Genomic DNA, 16,772 nt, shown 5'->3' on the forward strand with positions numbered 1-16,772 from the left:
AAACATCCCTTACTTACATCCTTACATGGCTTCACCCCCTGGAACTGGCTGGGGTGGCATTAACACTGAGATATAATCATGCCTGCGTCTGTGGTTCTTCTGTGCCAGCCCCTTGTACTGTATATGGAGTTTACACCCATATTGGAAACCAAGGAGTGCAAACTCTGGGTGACCCTCAGGGTCTCTGGCTCAAAGCTGACATTAAATTAGCCAAGACCAAGTCCAAACAGCTGGAGTGGAACAGAGGGCAGAGGTAGCAACAGAGGCTAAAATGCTTCAGTGGCTGCTTCAGGGGCTGGCCAAAGAGCCCTGGCAGGCAATCGGAATTCACCAGAACCGGCTCCCCCTTCACAAAACAATGAATCCACTGTTGACTGCCCAGAGACTTGATTAACATTTGCAAAAGAATAAAGTGGAAAATTCCACCTGTGTGGGTGGGAGCTAAACTCAGGGTATGTCAACAACCCTCACAGTCTTGTTCTCTCCAGGATGGATACAGCAAAGTTAACAAAGGTTATGGGTCCAAGGGAATTTCCCCACTTGGGAACATGGAGATAATTAGAATTTTTAAAAACTGTCTTATATCCCTGCTCTACATCTATGCATCAAATTTAAACTCTTCAACTTGCTTTCCTGACTCTGGTTTCTTCTTGAGTTCTTTGCTGTCCTTGCTAGAGTGACAAAGTTAGTGTCAGTTCCATATCATAGGTACTTGGGGAAACTGAGGTAGCAAGAGACCAATAGCTTTGGTCATGGCCAAGAGCTAGCAAGTGACTCTTGGAGCCTCAGTTGTAGTGGCAACACAGAGACTGTTAGAAGTCTGGGTTATAGACAAAGAAGTCTTCCAGGCTCGGGACCAAACTGTGGCCTTCCCCTACATACTGGAAGAAGTCCAAAGCAATCTTCCTTGGTGTGCAGAGTTAGGTATGGCCATGAAGAAATCAAGTGATAATTTATTCTGGAATTTAATGGGCACACTCTGAGCACTTGGGCATGAAGATGCCTTATAGACTTGCAAACTGAACACATGACTAAAGGCAGCATGTGGTAAGTCTCTAAGGATTGCTTCCTTTGGATTCTAGTCACCTCTTCACTACCATGGCCCATTCACTTGACTGTACAGGAAAGGAAACCGAAACTCTGAGGATAGTCGCTTGCCATACATTTCAGGAGAAGCAGCTAAGCCCTCTCCACTTCCAGATGCCTCTGGCTATCAGGGGTAGGCATCTAAGCAAGTGGATCCTTCCCAGCAGATTATCTTAGAGACTGCATAGTCAATCAACAAGGATCATTGGAGAGAGGGGAGGGCCTGGGGCGGGAGAGAAATTCCTGTTGACAGGTACATCCTCTTGGCCCAGGCTTGTTCCCATCTGTGATTGCAAGGCTCAGTTTGTATTTCCATTCACTGGCCACTCTGATGCCCTGTCCACAGGCCACAGGTACACACCCCAGTCCCAGAGTCAGGGCAGTGTCATCCCAATGTGTCATCACTGGCCTTTGGTGGGGAAACTGCTCAGGCTGTGTCAGGAGGCTGGCTGGCCCTTGCCTAGGCATTCTCCCATATTCACAACCCCTTTCCCACCGTCACCTCACCCACTCTTCCTCTCTCCTAGAGAAGGAACCCAGCTAGCCGCCTGACCCCTTTCTCAAAACCAAACTATCCCATACACATTATTCCAAGCCATTTCTTCATGTTTGCCCCACCTTCTCAGGCCAAGGTCAGGTAAGGCCACGCTGGGGTTTCTGTGTTCACTTGACACCAAGAGTTCTTGTGCTAGATTAAATGCCTCCTACCCACCTTTACCCCTCAAGGGCAGAGAAATGGCTGACTCAAAGATCTTCCCCTGGGCCTGAACCCCTCTATCCCTGCTGTCCCAAAGCCCTTGCCCTTTGCCCTGAGCTTACTACAGCAGGGTGTTGTGCCAGGCCAGTGCCAAGTCTGGCCAGGTGTTGGCACTCAGCTACTCACTGAATGAACACACATTGACCATCAGTTGTAACTCGCTCATCTGAGTGGGAGTGTTCCCCCTACTTGCTCTGTACACACACAGGTTGTTTTCAAAACTGGAGACTGACTGCCTTCTAAGCATGTCCCGTTCCTCATCCCCATGAAGCAAAGTTCTCATACTGGAACTGGAAAACATGGCCACCTCCACTTTGCTTTTCCACCAGGGAAGGCACTTTGGCCTTGAATGTTCCTGTCACTGCAACTCCTCTTCAGGAGTGTGCACCAACTCTTCACCCTTTGCACCCTGGTAGCTGGCAAGTGTTTACCGATCAGCAAGGCCACCATGAAAGCTAGAAAATGTTCCCAGGGACCACTGGGCCCAAACAACTCACAAAGGCTAAGGAAGGGGGGGTGTCCAGTTCCAGGTGGGGGTAAGCTACACCTCCCTCTGTGAACCTCCTTGGTCAGGAATCTGAACAATTCTCTTATAGAAAACTATTCCCTGCAGTCCCACAGAGGCTGGAAACTGGGCCTATTTCATATGGATCAAAAACAGAACCTTCACCCAAGTCTCACAGGTAAACTAGGTCCATATCCCAGTACGGCTTCAACAAACACAGCTGCTTAACAAAAGCAGGACTTCTCCAATTCCTCTATCTACAAGTTTGGTAATCCCAACATTTAATGACCTATGAAGGGCTAAAGCAGATAAATCTCAGGCTCTGTAGCTCTTCTCTAATTCGAGTCCCCTCTCAAGCCATTTCCTCTCAGAGGGATGGCTCTGGACCACCTTCCCACAATGAAGGTCTGAGAACTGGAGAGCCCGACAGATTTCATTCAAGCAGCAGCCCCACCAAATGTCAGAACTTCAGCTCTGAACACCCACCCAGTACTGAGACACCAGCTTCGGGACTCCAGATGTAACCGCCAGACCTCTTTTCTATAGAAACACACTTAACCAGAAAGCCTGCGTGGCTGGGGTGGAGATTCCTATCAATATTACCTTGTAACTGTAAGTTCCTGTCTCTGGCTCCCTCAAAGAAGCCAAGGAGGTTTCGGTGGCTCGAGTCCCTCCCCCCTTTTCTTTCTGGGACTCCTGGGTAAAGGAGGCTCCAGGTCCTCCCGACCCATCCAGCCTAGGGCCCGAAGCTCGTTACTCACCGGGGGCAGCTTCGTACCTGGGCTGGGATGGTGGGCCGACAAAAGGCAGGAGCCGGGCACACAGTGAAGGCGGTGGCCGCCGGTCCTCGTCCGAAGCGCTTTAACTGGCGCCCCAGAGCGTCGCGTGATGTCCTCGGGAAGGGTCGGGGCTGCTTGATAGGGCCCCGGGCGCGGGTGCGGTCGCCCCACCTAGCTTGTAGTACACACCTGTGCGCGGGGCTCGACTCGCACAGCGGCTGCTGGAGCTTCTTCCGTCCTCCCTGGCCCGAGTCATTCGCACCCCGCCCACCCCCGCGAGCCCAGCGGGCGACAGGGATAACACTTTACGATCCTGGGACAAGGCCAGCGCCCGCCCCGACTAGGGCAGGGCGGCGTTGTGGGAGGCGGAGCCCGGAGAGTGCTGCCGCGGGCGGGCGTCTGGATAAGAGGACCCTGGACTGCCAGCCCAGGCTCCGCATGGTGGGGGGCGGTGGCTGGGTCATGTTGTTGGTGTTGCTGAGCCTGGCTGCAATGTGCTGGAGCGCCCTGCCCCGAGAGCCGGTAAGTATTCCCCTCCTCTGTGATCTCGTTTTTTCTTAGTCTCCCATTCTTTTAGCTTGAGCGGTGACCTGCAAGCCCAAGTTTCTAGGAAATTGTCCATGAACCATCCTCTGGAAGGGACCAGATTTGCACCCCTGAGACAACCATAGTGGGCCTAGCACTTTGATCATCCCTCTATTTCCAGCCGGGAAGGCATCTACTCTTACATTGCTTGCTGGAGACAGATTTCGATTTGCCGCAGATGCCACCCTGGGCATTTGGGCTCATTTAGCCTTAGTAGTCTCCTTAATAAAATGGTGGTACTCAACTCATACAGGTGGCATGCCTCACCGCCTGGATCATGATAACTACACAGCATCACTCACACCTGTGGTGCCTACCTATTGTGTCACCAGAACACACTGCACCTGTCTTCTTGCTTGCTTTTCCTTTTGGTCTTGGACCACGTCGATTTTTGAAAGACAGCTTTCCTTCCTTTTCCAGTCCCCTAGAATGAAGGAATCTTTCAGTCATTCTTCAGGAGGAAAAAAAGCTCATCCTCAGAAAGGCATTTAGATGCAATATGTGCTGGGTTCACACAGCACTTGCATCCTTGATGACTGGGAAAGACAAAACTAGTATATGGTGTCCCAAGCCATCAGCTGCTCTCCTTGATCTCTATGCAAAAGAACGACTGTCCCGGGAGCATTTGCTGTGAGCTTTGTGAAGGTTGCACTGTTGCTTGACTTTTTCACTATACCTTGTCTCACTACCGTTCAACCAGATCCTAGTTCCTAGTGGGCGGCTCATTTGTTTAGAAAGAATGTCACAAAGAGAAGGACCATGGATGACTTCACCCAAACCAAATTTGCCCTACAAAAACCTTTGTTTTCTGCCTTCACAAGGTTTTTGGAAATGAGGACACTGGGATCCGAGAGTCCTTTGGGTTTGTCACATTGCATTTTGCCACTGAAGATTGCTAACAACTAAAACAAATGTTTTAGGCTCAATATACTATTCCTGAACCATACTATTCATTATTTTTCTTAGGTAAATTTCAAAAGGGTTTATTTGGTACTGGTCTTTCTTAGACATTGATAAGCTTTACCTATTTGAAAGCTGTTTTAGAAAGATGTGATGAAATTACAATGCCCCCCCTCCCAGGTTTTGTAAGTAGCTCAGCTGAGTCCTAAATCAAGAAAGAAGTATGAGATGAGCCTGGGGGAGGTACAGCAGGCTGCATCCATTGCTACCTGCTTTCTTCTCCTATTTGCACAGCCAAAAGTTAACCTGGAGAAATCAATACATATTATACTGTCCTGAAAATAAGCAGTTAAATATTATATAGTTAAGGTGGCTCACAATGACCATCAGTAATCTGAGGCAGAGAAGGTGTGTGTGTTGTGGGTACATATACGCATGCACACATGCCTGTGAACATATCATCAGAAATCAGAGGTAATGAGTTCTGGAGCTGGAGTTATAGGCAGTTATAGGTGTCTGGTGTGGGAGCTGGGACCTAAACGCAGGTCCTCTGCAACAATGGTATGCTGTGTTAGCTGTTGAGGTCCTCTGCAAGAATGGTGTGCAGCCTGGCATTGGTGGTGCACGCCTTTAATCCCAGCACTCAGGAGGCAGAGGCAGGTGGATCTCTGTGAGTTCGACGTCAGCCTGGTCTACAAGAGCGAGTTCCAGGACAGCCTTCAAAGCCCACAAGAATGGTGTGCTGTGTTAACTGTTGAGGCACCTCTCCAGCTCCCAGCTCACCTTTTTGTCACTTGGGTATACATCTAAGGAAAATGATGGTGTTTTGCCTAATTTGGTAAAATAAGCATTGTGGTTTGCTGGCTTCAACATGACATCTGGTTTCTCTCTCTCCTGCAGACTATTCAGTGTGGCTCTGAGACTGGTAGGTTCATTAGAGAATGAGTATTTGGAAGAACAGTTGGACATTGAGAAGGTCTGAATCAGGCAGCGGGCCACAGTAGACCAGGCACATGGTGATGCATTGCCTTGTTAGTTAATGGGACTGAGGGTGTCAAGGCGGAATTTGGGAAGTAAGGATATGTTTGAGATGGGCTGGTGAATTAGCACACAGGTAAAGTGGAACTCACCATGCTAAGTGGGAAGCAGGACCTGCCTCTCCACAGGGGGACATTGATTGTGGTGGGAGGGGCCACATCATTTATTATTGGGACTAGGAGGTAAATGTTTTACACATAGGTACCAGAATGGTAGCCTTTGAAGGAAGAGTGGGTTTGCCCAAGAAATGTAAATAGGAAGAGTGAGTAAGAGGGGGTGGCAGCAAAGGTGAGGCGCTGAGAAAGTGGTCATGGTGTGGGCTAGCTGGCTGGAGTCCAGGGCTGAGGCATGGAGAAAGCAGGACTGACATTAGTGAACATGTCAAATACACTACACACACACACACACACACACACACACACACACACACACACACACACACACACGAACACACATGAACTCACATACCTGGAACACCCCAAGTGTTGTGTAGTTTGGGACCTACAAGGCTGAGAGCGTGTATTCGGGTAGTATAAACTAGCCAGCATCCAGAAGAAGTTTGGCTTTCCTTAGCAGAAGTGACTTGTGATGGAATAGGACAGATCACTTGGAGGAAATAACTTCTGACTGGGCCGGAAACAGGAGGGTCATAGGAAGTGTTCTTGCCTTTTTCCAGGGCCATCTCCAGAGTGGATGGTCCAACACACTCTCACCCCAGGGGACTTGAGGGACCTCCAAGTGGAACTTGTTAAAAAAAGTGTTACACCAGAGGATTTTTCAATTTTGATGAACATAAGCTGGATACTCCGGGCAGACGGTAAGTTTGCATCAGTCAAAGTACCTACTAAACCAGAAATGTGGAGGGTATAGGACTCATTAATTCCACTCCTAGGCAGATACCACAGATGTGCATCCAATGAAAGCCACATCCTAGCATGTGTATAGTAGCACTGTTCAGAACAGCATCCAGATGAGCAAGAGCCTAAAAGAACCACAAAGTGGAAACTTTGGAACTCAACAATGAGATTTCTCTGTGTGTGGGTAGCAATATGGCTGTCACAAACACAAGCAGTGGGACTCCAAGCAGCTATACAATTGTATCTGCAATCATGCCTACAGTAGCGCACTGAAGAACAAAACTAAACAAGAGGGTCAAAGCCCCGATGGGGGTTTGGAGGGCTATTTTGGCTTGGAAGTGATTGGAAGGACGCACAGGCAGCACTTGGGGGTGTCGGTTCCTGGCCTCTGCTGGTTGTAAAAATGTGCAAAGTCACTAATGAGTAGTGCCATTCTGCAGTCATACTTCATGGAAGAGACAATTCCCCTAGTTTAGGAAAAGCTCTGGCTTAGGCTGTTTCCACTTCCCAAATGACATCATGAAAGTCCTGGTATTTCCTCCAGATTATTCAGAAAGAAACATGTAAATTCCTGAGACAAGCTAATCCCGGGACCCTGAAGCTCATGCTTGTGGTTTCTGCTTCCCAATGTTAAACTTAGTTTAGTCAAGGGTCCATTTGCCCAGAACCTGGGAGACTGAAACAGGGAGATCGCTGCAAGTTTGAGACCAGCCTGGGGTATATACTGGATTCCAGGAGAGTGGGCTACAATGTGAGACCTTGTTTCAAAAAACTCAAAGTGGTGCTGAGAAGAGCCAGGGGAAGGATCCATTTATCTGGGAAAATGAGTCAGTGACAGGTTTCATCAGAACATTTTTCAGAGTAGTAGGAGAGGCAGCCACAAGCATTGCCAAAGGATGCCCCAAAGGGAGCTGTGCTCTATGTGAGTGGGGTGGGCTGGAAAGACCAGGACCCCAAGAGACTCCTGTGAGATGCTACAGTAGGCTTTGCTCAATGTCATTATGCACTTTAAAGTGAACTTGGAAAGGTAGGGATAGAAAAACAGACTCACAAGAAAGAAGGTTCTGCAGGGACATGGGGCAGTTAAAACAGGCATGGTCTGGTGCTGATGCTTGGGCAGTCTTTGTAGAAAAAAGTAATCAAAGCTAAAGCCTGAAGTCTCTTCTAAACCAGAAATGTGTGGTATATAGGACCCATTAATTCCATTCCTAGGCACACCTAACAGAAGTACCCATAGGCATGCACTGGAAGACAGTCCTAGAATATGTACAGACCCAGACCATCAAGCAATCTGTCACCTTCAAGAGACCTAGAATGGGACATATGGCATCACTAACTATGGGCACTTTGTGTAACACAGGCCAACCTAGAAGGAGCAGGGCTCTTGGGCTTTGGAATTTAGGTTTGCATCTACTGGTGATGAGCTGCAAAAGTTTAGGCAGAGTACCCAAGACTCCCAAAGCCCCATTTACCCCATCTCCACACTGGATACCATGGTACACACCTGCTAAGATGAAGCATTTAAATCAGAGTATTATGTGAGCCAGGTAAGCACCAATGGAACAACTTCCCACCTAATTGTCTCTGCAGCCAGCATCCGCCTGTTGAAGGCTACTAAGATCTGTGTGACTGGCAAAAGCAACATGGACTCGTACGACTGTGTGAGGTGCAACTACACAGGCCTTCCAAAGTCAGACCAGACCTTCTGGAGGGAAAGTAAGCATTTTAGGTCCATGGCTGTTGTTGACACCTGGGCCCTTTGCTTGGGAACCATGAATAACGGGCCTCAGAAATGCCTGATGATGCAGAGCAAGATGCTTGCCTGGGTGTAAATGCCACTTGTCTATCCAGTGCCTGAGGACATTAGCATCTTTTTGAGACTCCATGTCTAACAAAGTGAAGAGAGCTAGACTTAAATTATATCCTAGCTCTAAAATGCCGCTCCTCTCCGATTCTGAGTTATAGATCAGCAAATTGCCTGGGCCCATTCCCTATTCAGACATTGGCCAGAGACCTGTTTCAGCTGGAGCATAGAGATTAAATGGTAAATGAAAAGGGGGGCTGTCAAGTGAGACAACCTAAATTCAGTCCATAGGACTGACATGGTAGAGAGAACAAATCCTTCAAGTTGTCCTGACTTACACACACACACACACACACAGAGTGGCATGACCCCATCCACTACATACACACACTCAAACACACACACTGTGGCATGATCTCCCACTAACACACACACACACACACACACACACACACACACACACACACACACAGTGTGAAGAATTTGTAAATGAAAACAGCCCAGCACAGAGGCTCTGATCTTGCAGCATAATTTGCCTTGCTTTTCTTTGCAGTGGACCTTCTCCTATGTAGGTTTTCCAGTGCAGCTGAGCACACTCTATTTCATTGGGGCCCATAACATCCCCAATGCTAATATGAATGAGGACAGCCCTTCTTTGTCTGTGAACTTCACCTCTCCAGGTAAACTTTCTCACCTCTTTGCTTATCCCGTCTTACTGTCTTACCTGTGTTATGGCATGTAGTTTGGTGCAAAGTGTCTTGGGAATCCTTTGAAGCTGTCCATTTCCTCATCTGCAGACATTACTAATCACTCGGGTGGAGAGGGTTAAGTAGCTAAGAGTGGAGAAAGCATGCTCCCGGGAGCCAGGCAGGATGCAGACTGTGTCATCTCTCCAAGCACTTGCTCTGGGCCATATGTACGTACACACAACAGTGGTGATGCCCCGCCTCTGCTCCTTTGTGGTTGGTATCTCGAGCCATCCAGGGCAGCTTTGGTGTCACATCATTTACTACGTGGTACTTCCAGCTTTCCTGACAACACCAAAGCTCACTGGGATTTTCTAAAGTGAGTTTTATTTGGGGATGGCTTTAGAAAAGCTGCAAAAGTAGGCAAAGTTTCCACGTCGCTCTCAGCTCCTCTGGTCATCAGCACCTGGTTTCCAGTGCATACTTACATAAACTAGGAAGTTAACACTGGCATATTTCTATCAACTGAACACCAGGCTTTGGGGATTTCAGCTGCTTATCCATTACATTTTCTTCCTGTTCCAAGGCACTTAGCCCCTTATTCTACCTCAGCCTCCTCTGGTCATTATATTTTACGACCCTGTCAAACATCAGATAGATTGTCTCCAATTTGAGTTTTTGTCTGATGTTTGCTTCATATGGAGGCCAGGCATGTGCAATTTGGGTATGAATCCCACAGGAAGCATTGAGACCCCCTTCCTTTGTCCTGTCTGGAGTGTGTGACGTTGTTGGTGAGGATCATGCCTACTAGGCAGCTGGGTACCCACCATCTAGACCTTCATGTCTACATGTATTATCAACTCCCACTTTTTGGTTTCCAAGTCAATTCTGGCAAACGTTTTGATAAAGACTGTACTTAAATATTAAGACTACAGCTTCCATGGGTGAATGATTCTGTGTAACTGTAAAATAATAGTGCCCTGTTTAGACTCTCTCTTTAGATAAGAGAAACAGCAGGAGAGACGGAGCAGGGAGGAGTGTGTGTGTGTACTGGACAAGGGGCTGTAATAGAGATACCTTTTACTCAATGTAACAATGTTCATTCAAATTACCAGGCTGCCTGAACCATGTAATGAAATATAAAAAGCAGTGCGTTGAGACAGGTAGGTGGATGTAGCATTTTGTTTTTGTCATTTGGAGATACTCCTACCTAGGACCCATGAAGCTCCATTCAGCCTCACACAGATAAGAAACTAAGATGTAGAGATGGAAGTTCTCTGCCCAAGCCACTCAGTGAAGGAGCTGCTTTGGTCTAAGAAGCTATCCAGACTTGAATAGACTTCTTAGGTTTACATAGTACAGCAATAGCTACAGGAAGCTACCCCTGCCCCTTGGCTAAACCAACACTTTATCCCAAATCCCTCTTAACAGCAGTATCCTTGGAAAGTTGTTTTGTGGTTGGAGGGGAGTCCCACTAGCTTTTACTCTTGCTGGTCAGTGGAGACTCTGGGTACCTTCTGTTTGGATTAACAAACAGGGCCAGTGCTTGTCCAGCTAAGGCCCTGGAGGACTTCTTGAAAGACTGCCTTCTCTATGTAGACTCTTAGAATTGTGAAGGAGCTGCTTTAGGATAGTCAGTCCCTCATCCCAGGACAGTATAGTCTTGAGATGCTAATGAGGTTAGTGATATGGGGGGGGGGTGTCTTTCTTCCCACCAAGAGAGCACTCTAAAAGAATTTTGCAGCTCTAGAGGTGTGAGGTCTAGGACCTAAAATGCATCTTCCAATTCACTCCTAGAACCAGCTCCCAGCCAGGGGCTGAACCAGTGGTCCCATCAGCCAGGAAGCTAACCTGTGCTAGCATTCTATATACATTCTATATACGTGCTAACATTATATGTTCATGTTCCTGGAAATTTGCCTTATCTTATTTCCAAGTCACATGAGTGAGACAACTGACTTTCTGATAGTTGATCTGCTAGGGATTCCTGTAAGCTGTATCATATGACATTTCCTTCCTTCCTTTGTATCCAGTAAAGCTGGCGGCCTATCCTTGTGCTTCTAAGTTCTGAACCTCAGTTCACTTACTCCGTATTTTGGGGCACACCTCCTAAACTGAGGTTCCTCCTTCACCCAACAAAGGAGAAAATAGCAGTCCTAGCTCTCTTACCTCAAAATGTAGGGTGAGCATTGAACCAAGTTGTAGACTGTGATCTGTACCTGTCAGTCCCAGCTCAAGGAAGCTATTTTTTAGCAAGATAAATGGCATTTGTGGGAGGGTGTGTGTGTGTCCCTAAACTTTGACATCAGATAATTTGCAGTTCTGGGAACAATATTGGAAGATACACTAGTCTCTGTCTCTTAGGTATGCCCCCCTCCCGGGACTCAGATAAGGGAGGAGTTATCCGGTCACCCATGTGGCTTTCTCTCAACTTGTAGGAAGCCTGTGGGACCCAAACATCACTGCTTGTAAGAAGAATGAGGAGACGGTTGAAGTGAAGTTTACAACCAATCCCCTTGTAAATAAATACTCGGTTCTCATTCTACAGGACATGCCATTGGGTTATGCTCAAGTGCTAGAGGTACTTTTTCCTTCATTCCCTTATTACCACCCCATCCCCAACCTCTAGCTTCAGTATCTTTAAGTACAGATACTTTAGAATCATTTGATCAGGTTTTCTTTCAAAAGAGCCCAGAGCTATCTGTTGTCCAAGCAGGCTAGGCTACTTTGATTAATGGAGCAGAAACAAGCCCCTGTAGGCATCCTGGAGATGACAAGTCTAAAACCAACTGAAGACAAGTCATTGGCTTCTCAAGTGAGTCCTGATCCACATAGTCTGATGCATCAGAATTCAGTTAGGAGCAGTGGTTCATCACTGACAGTCTATCTACCCACTCGTGACTTCTAGCTCTTGACTATGTTTCACTTATCTGCACCAGAATAAGCTGACACGGACGTCTGTAGCCATTCAGGTGAACGGGGAAAGTGAAGGTGCCATGGTCCACGTAAGTTAAATAGTAGTCTGGGAAGGGAGGGACACTGGAGAACAGCCTGCTCCACCACAGATACTTTATGTGCATGTGTTCGTGGGATGCTAGGGACTGAACCTAGGACGTCTTGAATTCTAGAAAAGTGTTCACCAACTGATACACACTAGTCCTCCGAATGCATTTTGAAGATGGCAGGTCTCGTCCCCATCAAGTTGTGTTACCAGGGTCTCCTTAGTGGTCTACAGTGGTGAAATCACAAAACTGACTCTACAGTTGTGCCTTTTGCTTGGATTAGCGGCTGTCGACTTCCCACAGAGCTTTTACTTCTACTTTCTATCATGGATCTTCAAACTGAGATAGGACAGTGGTTTTACTTCCCCAAAGCATAGTTTTCACTGAAAAGTGAAACTGCAAAGGTTGGAAGCAGGCAGGCTGGAGTCCAGTTAATGTCTGAACTTAGGAGAGCAACTGTTTGTCTTCTGGGGGCCTCAGTTGGCCCAGGTGGAAACATGAAGTTGAAACAGTAGGTACTCTCAGTTTCCTGTAGTTTACAGCATGGGTACATGGAAGGTCACAGTGTGACACAACCACACCCAAGAGCCATTCTCCACTCCCTGGAACATGAAGTGCTCAGGATGGCCACGAGAGCAGACCCTGACACCACTGCAATTATACCTTTCAGGAAGTCATGGACTTCCCTAGTGCTGGGGAACTTACTACAGTTGTCCCAGGGAAAGATTTGTATGTTTATTAGGATGTAGCCGCCCTTTTAGATAAGAAAAATACCACGTTAGTAACATGCACAAAGTTCAAGGACATTGCAGGTATTTTGGTCTGGAGTCACCAGACTGGATTTGTGGGCTACAGAAATGTAAACGAGGGGAAAATTGTTGATGACCACGCCAAGAAATGAAAACATAAAAGGAAGGAAGGAAGGAAGGAAGGAAGGAAGGAAGGAAGGAAGGAAGGAAGGCAGGCAGTCAGAAAGAAAGAAAGAAAGAAAGAAAGAAAAAAAGAAAGAAAGAAAGTGTTGAAGTGGGGACACTGAAGTGTTCCTCTCCTTTTCCTCAGCTGACTCCATTTTTCCCAGCCTGTGGCTCTGACTGCATCCGACGTGAAGGAAAAGTTGTGCTTTGTCCAGAGAGAAGTGCTACAGATAACAGTAAGTCCCAGTCATTACCACAGAGGTGCTCAGGACACACAGGGCCCCTCAGAGATGTAACAGGTTATACTGTGTGTGGGGGGAGTGTAAAGAGGTCCCTGACAGTGAACCATGAACTGGTGTGACAGAACAATGTCTGTGCTACCCCAGATCTTATAACCAAGTAAGAAAAAAAGGCTTTATTAAGGAAGACACTGTTTTTCCAATAGCAGGATATACAGAAGGGGGGAAAAGAGCATGAAATGGTTGTTTTAAAGTGCTACAAAGCTACGGAAAGAGTTACTGGGAATAAAGGACTAGTGTGAGCAGGTGCTGGGTTCATGAAAGAGGATGCATTTCAAGGTATTCCAATTCTCTCTGAATCTTATTTGGTTAACAAATCAGAAATACTGGCACCAAAAGACGGTTCCCTGGAACCTGAGAGCATGTTCTGGAAAATGTCTCTGGAATTAGAGATGTGCCAGTTCTTTTTACTTACAGTTGACAAATAAAACTTTGTGAAACTAGAGCATGGGTGGGGCCAAAAGACAAAACACAGCCAGACAAGCTTAGATAGTTACAACCCTGACTTCTGGTGGGCACCCTGCTGTGTGTCCCTTATGTATGTAAGTTCATCCGAGGAAGAAAGCTTCTTCAAACCCTGGTTGCCACAGTGAAAATGCCTATGCACTTGAGGATTGGAGAACGTCCCCTAATTTTTTGTTGAGAATCTAGGCAGAGGGCTGGTGAGATCACTCAGTGAGTAGAATCGCTTGCTATAAAGATATTATTACAACCTGGATCCTTGGAACCCATGGCGAAAGGAGAGACCAAATTCCCTGAAGATCTTCTAGTTCTTGGTTTGAAAAGGTCTAAACTTCCACCAAGGAGAGTAAAAAGTTATTTACAAGCAGAAGACAAATGTAGCATTGCTTGCTAAGGGTGACTGAGCTGTTTCATGCAGACAGAAGCATGCTGGGAGGCTGGCTGCCACTCATCCTGGTGCTGTTGGTGGCTACATGGGTGCTGGCACTTGGGATCTACCTAACTTGGAAGCAAGGTAAGGGTGGTCACTCTGAGGTCCTCCCCATCTGCATGTATAGAAAAAGAAAGCTAGCTAGATGTGGCAGCATAGACCTGTACTCTCAGCCCTTGGGAGGAAGAAGGGAGATCAGGAGTTCAAGGACATCCTCAATTACTGTTCAAGGCCAGCTTAAGCTACATGAGAACCTGTCTCAAAAAACCATAAAGGACCTGATAGTGTACCCTGTGAGTTGCTTCTTTGTCAGGGCAGAATATTAACTCCATGCTTTACTCTAGGAAAGCTACATGAACTTTCACCTCAGGAATACTTTCATTTAGAAGACCCTGTTGGTGCTATGTTAGCTAGGGCTACAGTAGCTTTGTACAGTCTTGTTGCGTAGCACAGTGTGGGGCTTAACTTTACAGAAACTCTACCACCTGCAGGTAGAAAATGGTATAAACCATAGAGTTGACCCAACTGCTGACATGACATGTAGAGGTCACATCTGTGCCAAAGTAGAAGTTTTAACAGCTTGCTTCAAACCTGGTGCCCTCAAGCCTAAACAGCTGCTATGAGTTTATCTGAAAAACCAGAGCTTGACTATGAAGACTGATTTATCCATGGGGGATGTTAAGGTTTAAGCATCAGTGTTTTGGGTGTTCAAAAGAACTGTCAGGGCTTTTATTCCCCTTGTACAGACAATTCCTGAACCTGACTGGCATTCTCTGGTGGGATCATGCATCAGTGATGGTTTAAGACTACTGTAAAGGCCTGCTATTTGCTATTCAATTAACAAAGTGCATCCCCCCTTCCCCCAGGAAGGAGCACGAAGACTTCCTTTCCTACTACCAACATGCTCCTGCCCCTCATCAAGGTCCTGGTGGTTTATCCATCTGACATATGCTTCCATCACACAGTCTGCCGCTTCACTGACTTTCTTCAAAATCACTGCAGAAGTGAGGTCATCCTTGAAAAATGGCAGAAGAAGAAAATAGCAGAGATGGGTCCAGTGCAGTGGCTTACCACTCAGAAGCAAGCAGCAGACAAAGTGATCTTCCTTCTTTCCAGTGATGTCCACAGTCTTTGTGACAGTGCCTGTGGCCAGAACGAGGGCAGCACCAGGGAGAACTCTCAGGACCTGTTCCCTCTTGCCTTTAACCTTTTTTGTAGTGATTTCAGCACCCAGGCTCATCTGCACAAATACCTGGTGGTCTATCTTGGGGGAGCTGACATCAAGGGTGACTATAATGCTCTTAGTGTCTGCCCCCAGTATCGTCTCATGAAGGATGCCACTGCTTTTCACACAGAACTTCTCAAAGCTACACAAAACATGTCAAGAAAGAAACGGTCACAACCCTGCCCTGGCAGCTGTTCCCTGTTGTAGTCCACCCAGAAGAAGAGAGACCCCGAAGCCCTCCTACTCTACCAATTTCCAGTTACAAAAAGCCGTGTGATGACCCTGAGGCTTACTGTACAGGCTGAGTGTAGGAAGTACTACACTACACAACTTGCTTTAGATCTGGAGTTTGCAGAGTCGGAACTTGAGCAAACATGCCTGAGGCTAGCCACTGGCAGGTTTTATGCATGTAATACAGTTACAGACATTAATGAATGGAAGACTAAATTTACAAAACTCAATCACATTTATACCCAACACCCAGTAATGATTATCACTTCAAACTAAGCATTCTGGCAATGAAGTAATAAGGCATTTCCCAGTCAGGTGTCCAGTCTTGCACTGCCCATGCTCTGTGCTACATGTAGGACTGTTTAGCCCTGTAACATTTTAATATATTAATGAATAACTCATTTGAGAAGCCCTTACTAATTCAGTAGCTTCCTAAGAGAAAAAGCCAATTACACACACAAGCTGGACACATCTCGCCTGACCAGATGACCCAGTATATGTGTACTGTATGACCCACTATACTGTTTGCTATCTGTATAGCCCCTTCCCTTGCCAAACTTCTGGACAGGTAATCTTTATTTTTATCATAGAAGTGCTAGGAACTGAACCCAGGCTATTGTACAGGCTAGACAAATAAATACAAAGACACTTCACTAGCCAGATGTGGCAGTACATAACTTTAATCCCAGCACTCAAGTGACAGAGTCAGGAGGACTTCAAAGTTCAAGGCCAGCCAGAGATACATAGTGAGACTGTCCCAAATAAACCAAAACACATTACCTATAAACTGGTATCTACTTTTGCCCAGTTACCCGTCCACTGTTCTAGTTCCCAGAGTTCATGGTTATCCCACGTTTCCTGTTCAAGTCAAAACTAATTCACTGAACCTCTCTTGAAGTATCTTTTTATAAATGATTACTTAAAAAACCACTAATAGCTGGAGAGATGGCTCAGAGGTTTAGAGCACTGATTGTACCTCCAGAAGACCTGGGTTCAATTCCCAGCACCCAAATAACAGCTCACAACTGTCTGTAACTTCAGTTCCAGGGGCTCTAACACTGTTTTCTAACTGCTAAGGGCACTCTATGTACATTTAAAAAAAAAATCTATCTATCTATCTATCTATCTATCTATCTATCTATCTATCTATCTATCTATCTATATCAGTGTTTTGTTTGCATGCATGTCTGTGTACCACATGCATGCTTGGTG

The 16,772-nt window shown here is 46.6% G+C and overlaps 1 protein-coding gene across 1 annotated transcript; it reads left to right on the top strand.

Moving 5' to 3' along the window:
* The first annotated feature begins 3,589 nt into the window (after nt 1-3,589).
* Il17rb (interleukin 17 receptor B) lies at nt 3,590-15,536 on the top strand. The gene is given in 12 exon segments (XM_027389597.2): nt 3,590-3,649; nt 5,513-5,537; nt 6,327-6,467; nt 8,098-8,185; nt 8,187-8,223; nt 8,865-8,991; nt 10,113-10,160; nt 11,436-11,578; nt 11,937-12,002; nt 13,059-13,149; nt 14,093-14,188; nt 14,971-15,536. Coding segments are annotated over 12 exon segments (1,488 nt in total).
* Nucleotides 15,537-16,772: the final 1,236 nt, after the last annotated feature.

The sequence above is a fragment of the Cricetulus griseus genome (genome assembly GCF_003668045.3).
Source record: "Cricetulus griseus strain 17A/GY chromosome 1 unlocalized genomic scaffold, alternate assembly CriGri-PICRH-1.0 chr1_1, whole genome shotgun sequence".
NCBI lineage: Eukaryota > Metazoa > Chordata > Mammalia > Rodentia > Cricetidae > Cricetulus > Cricetulus griseus.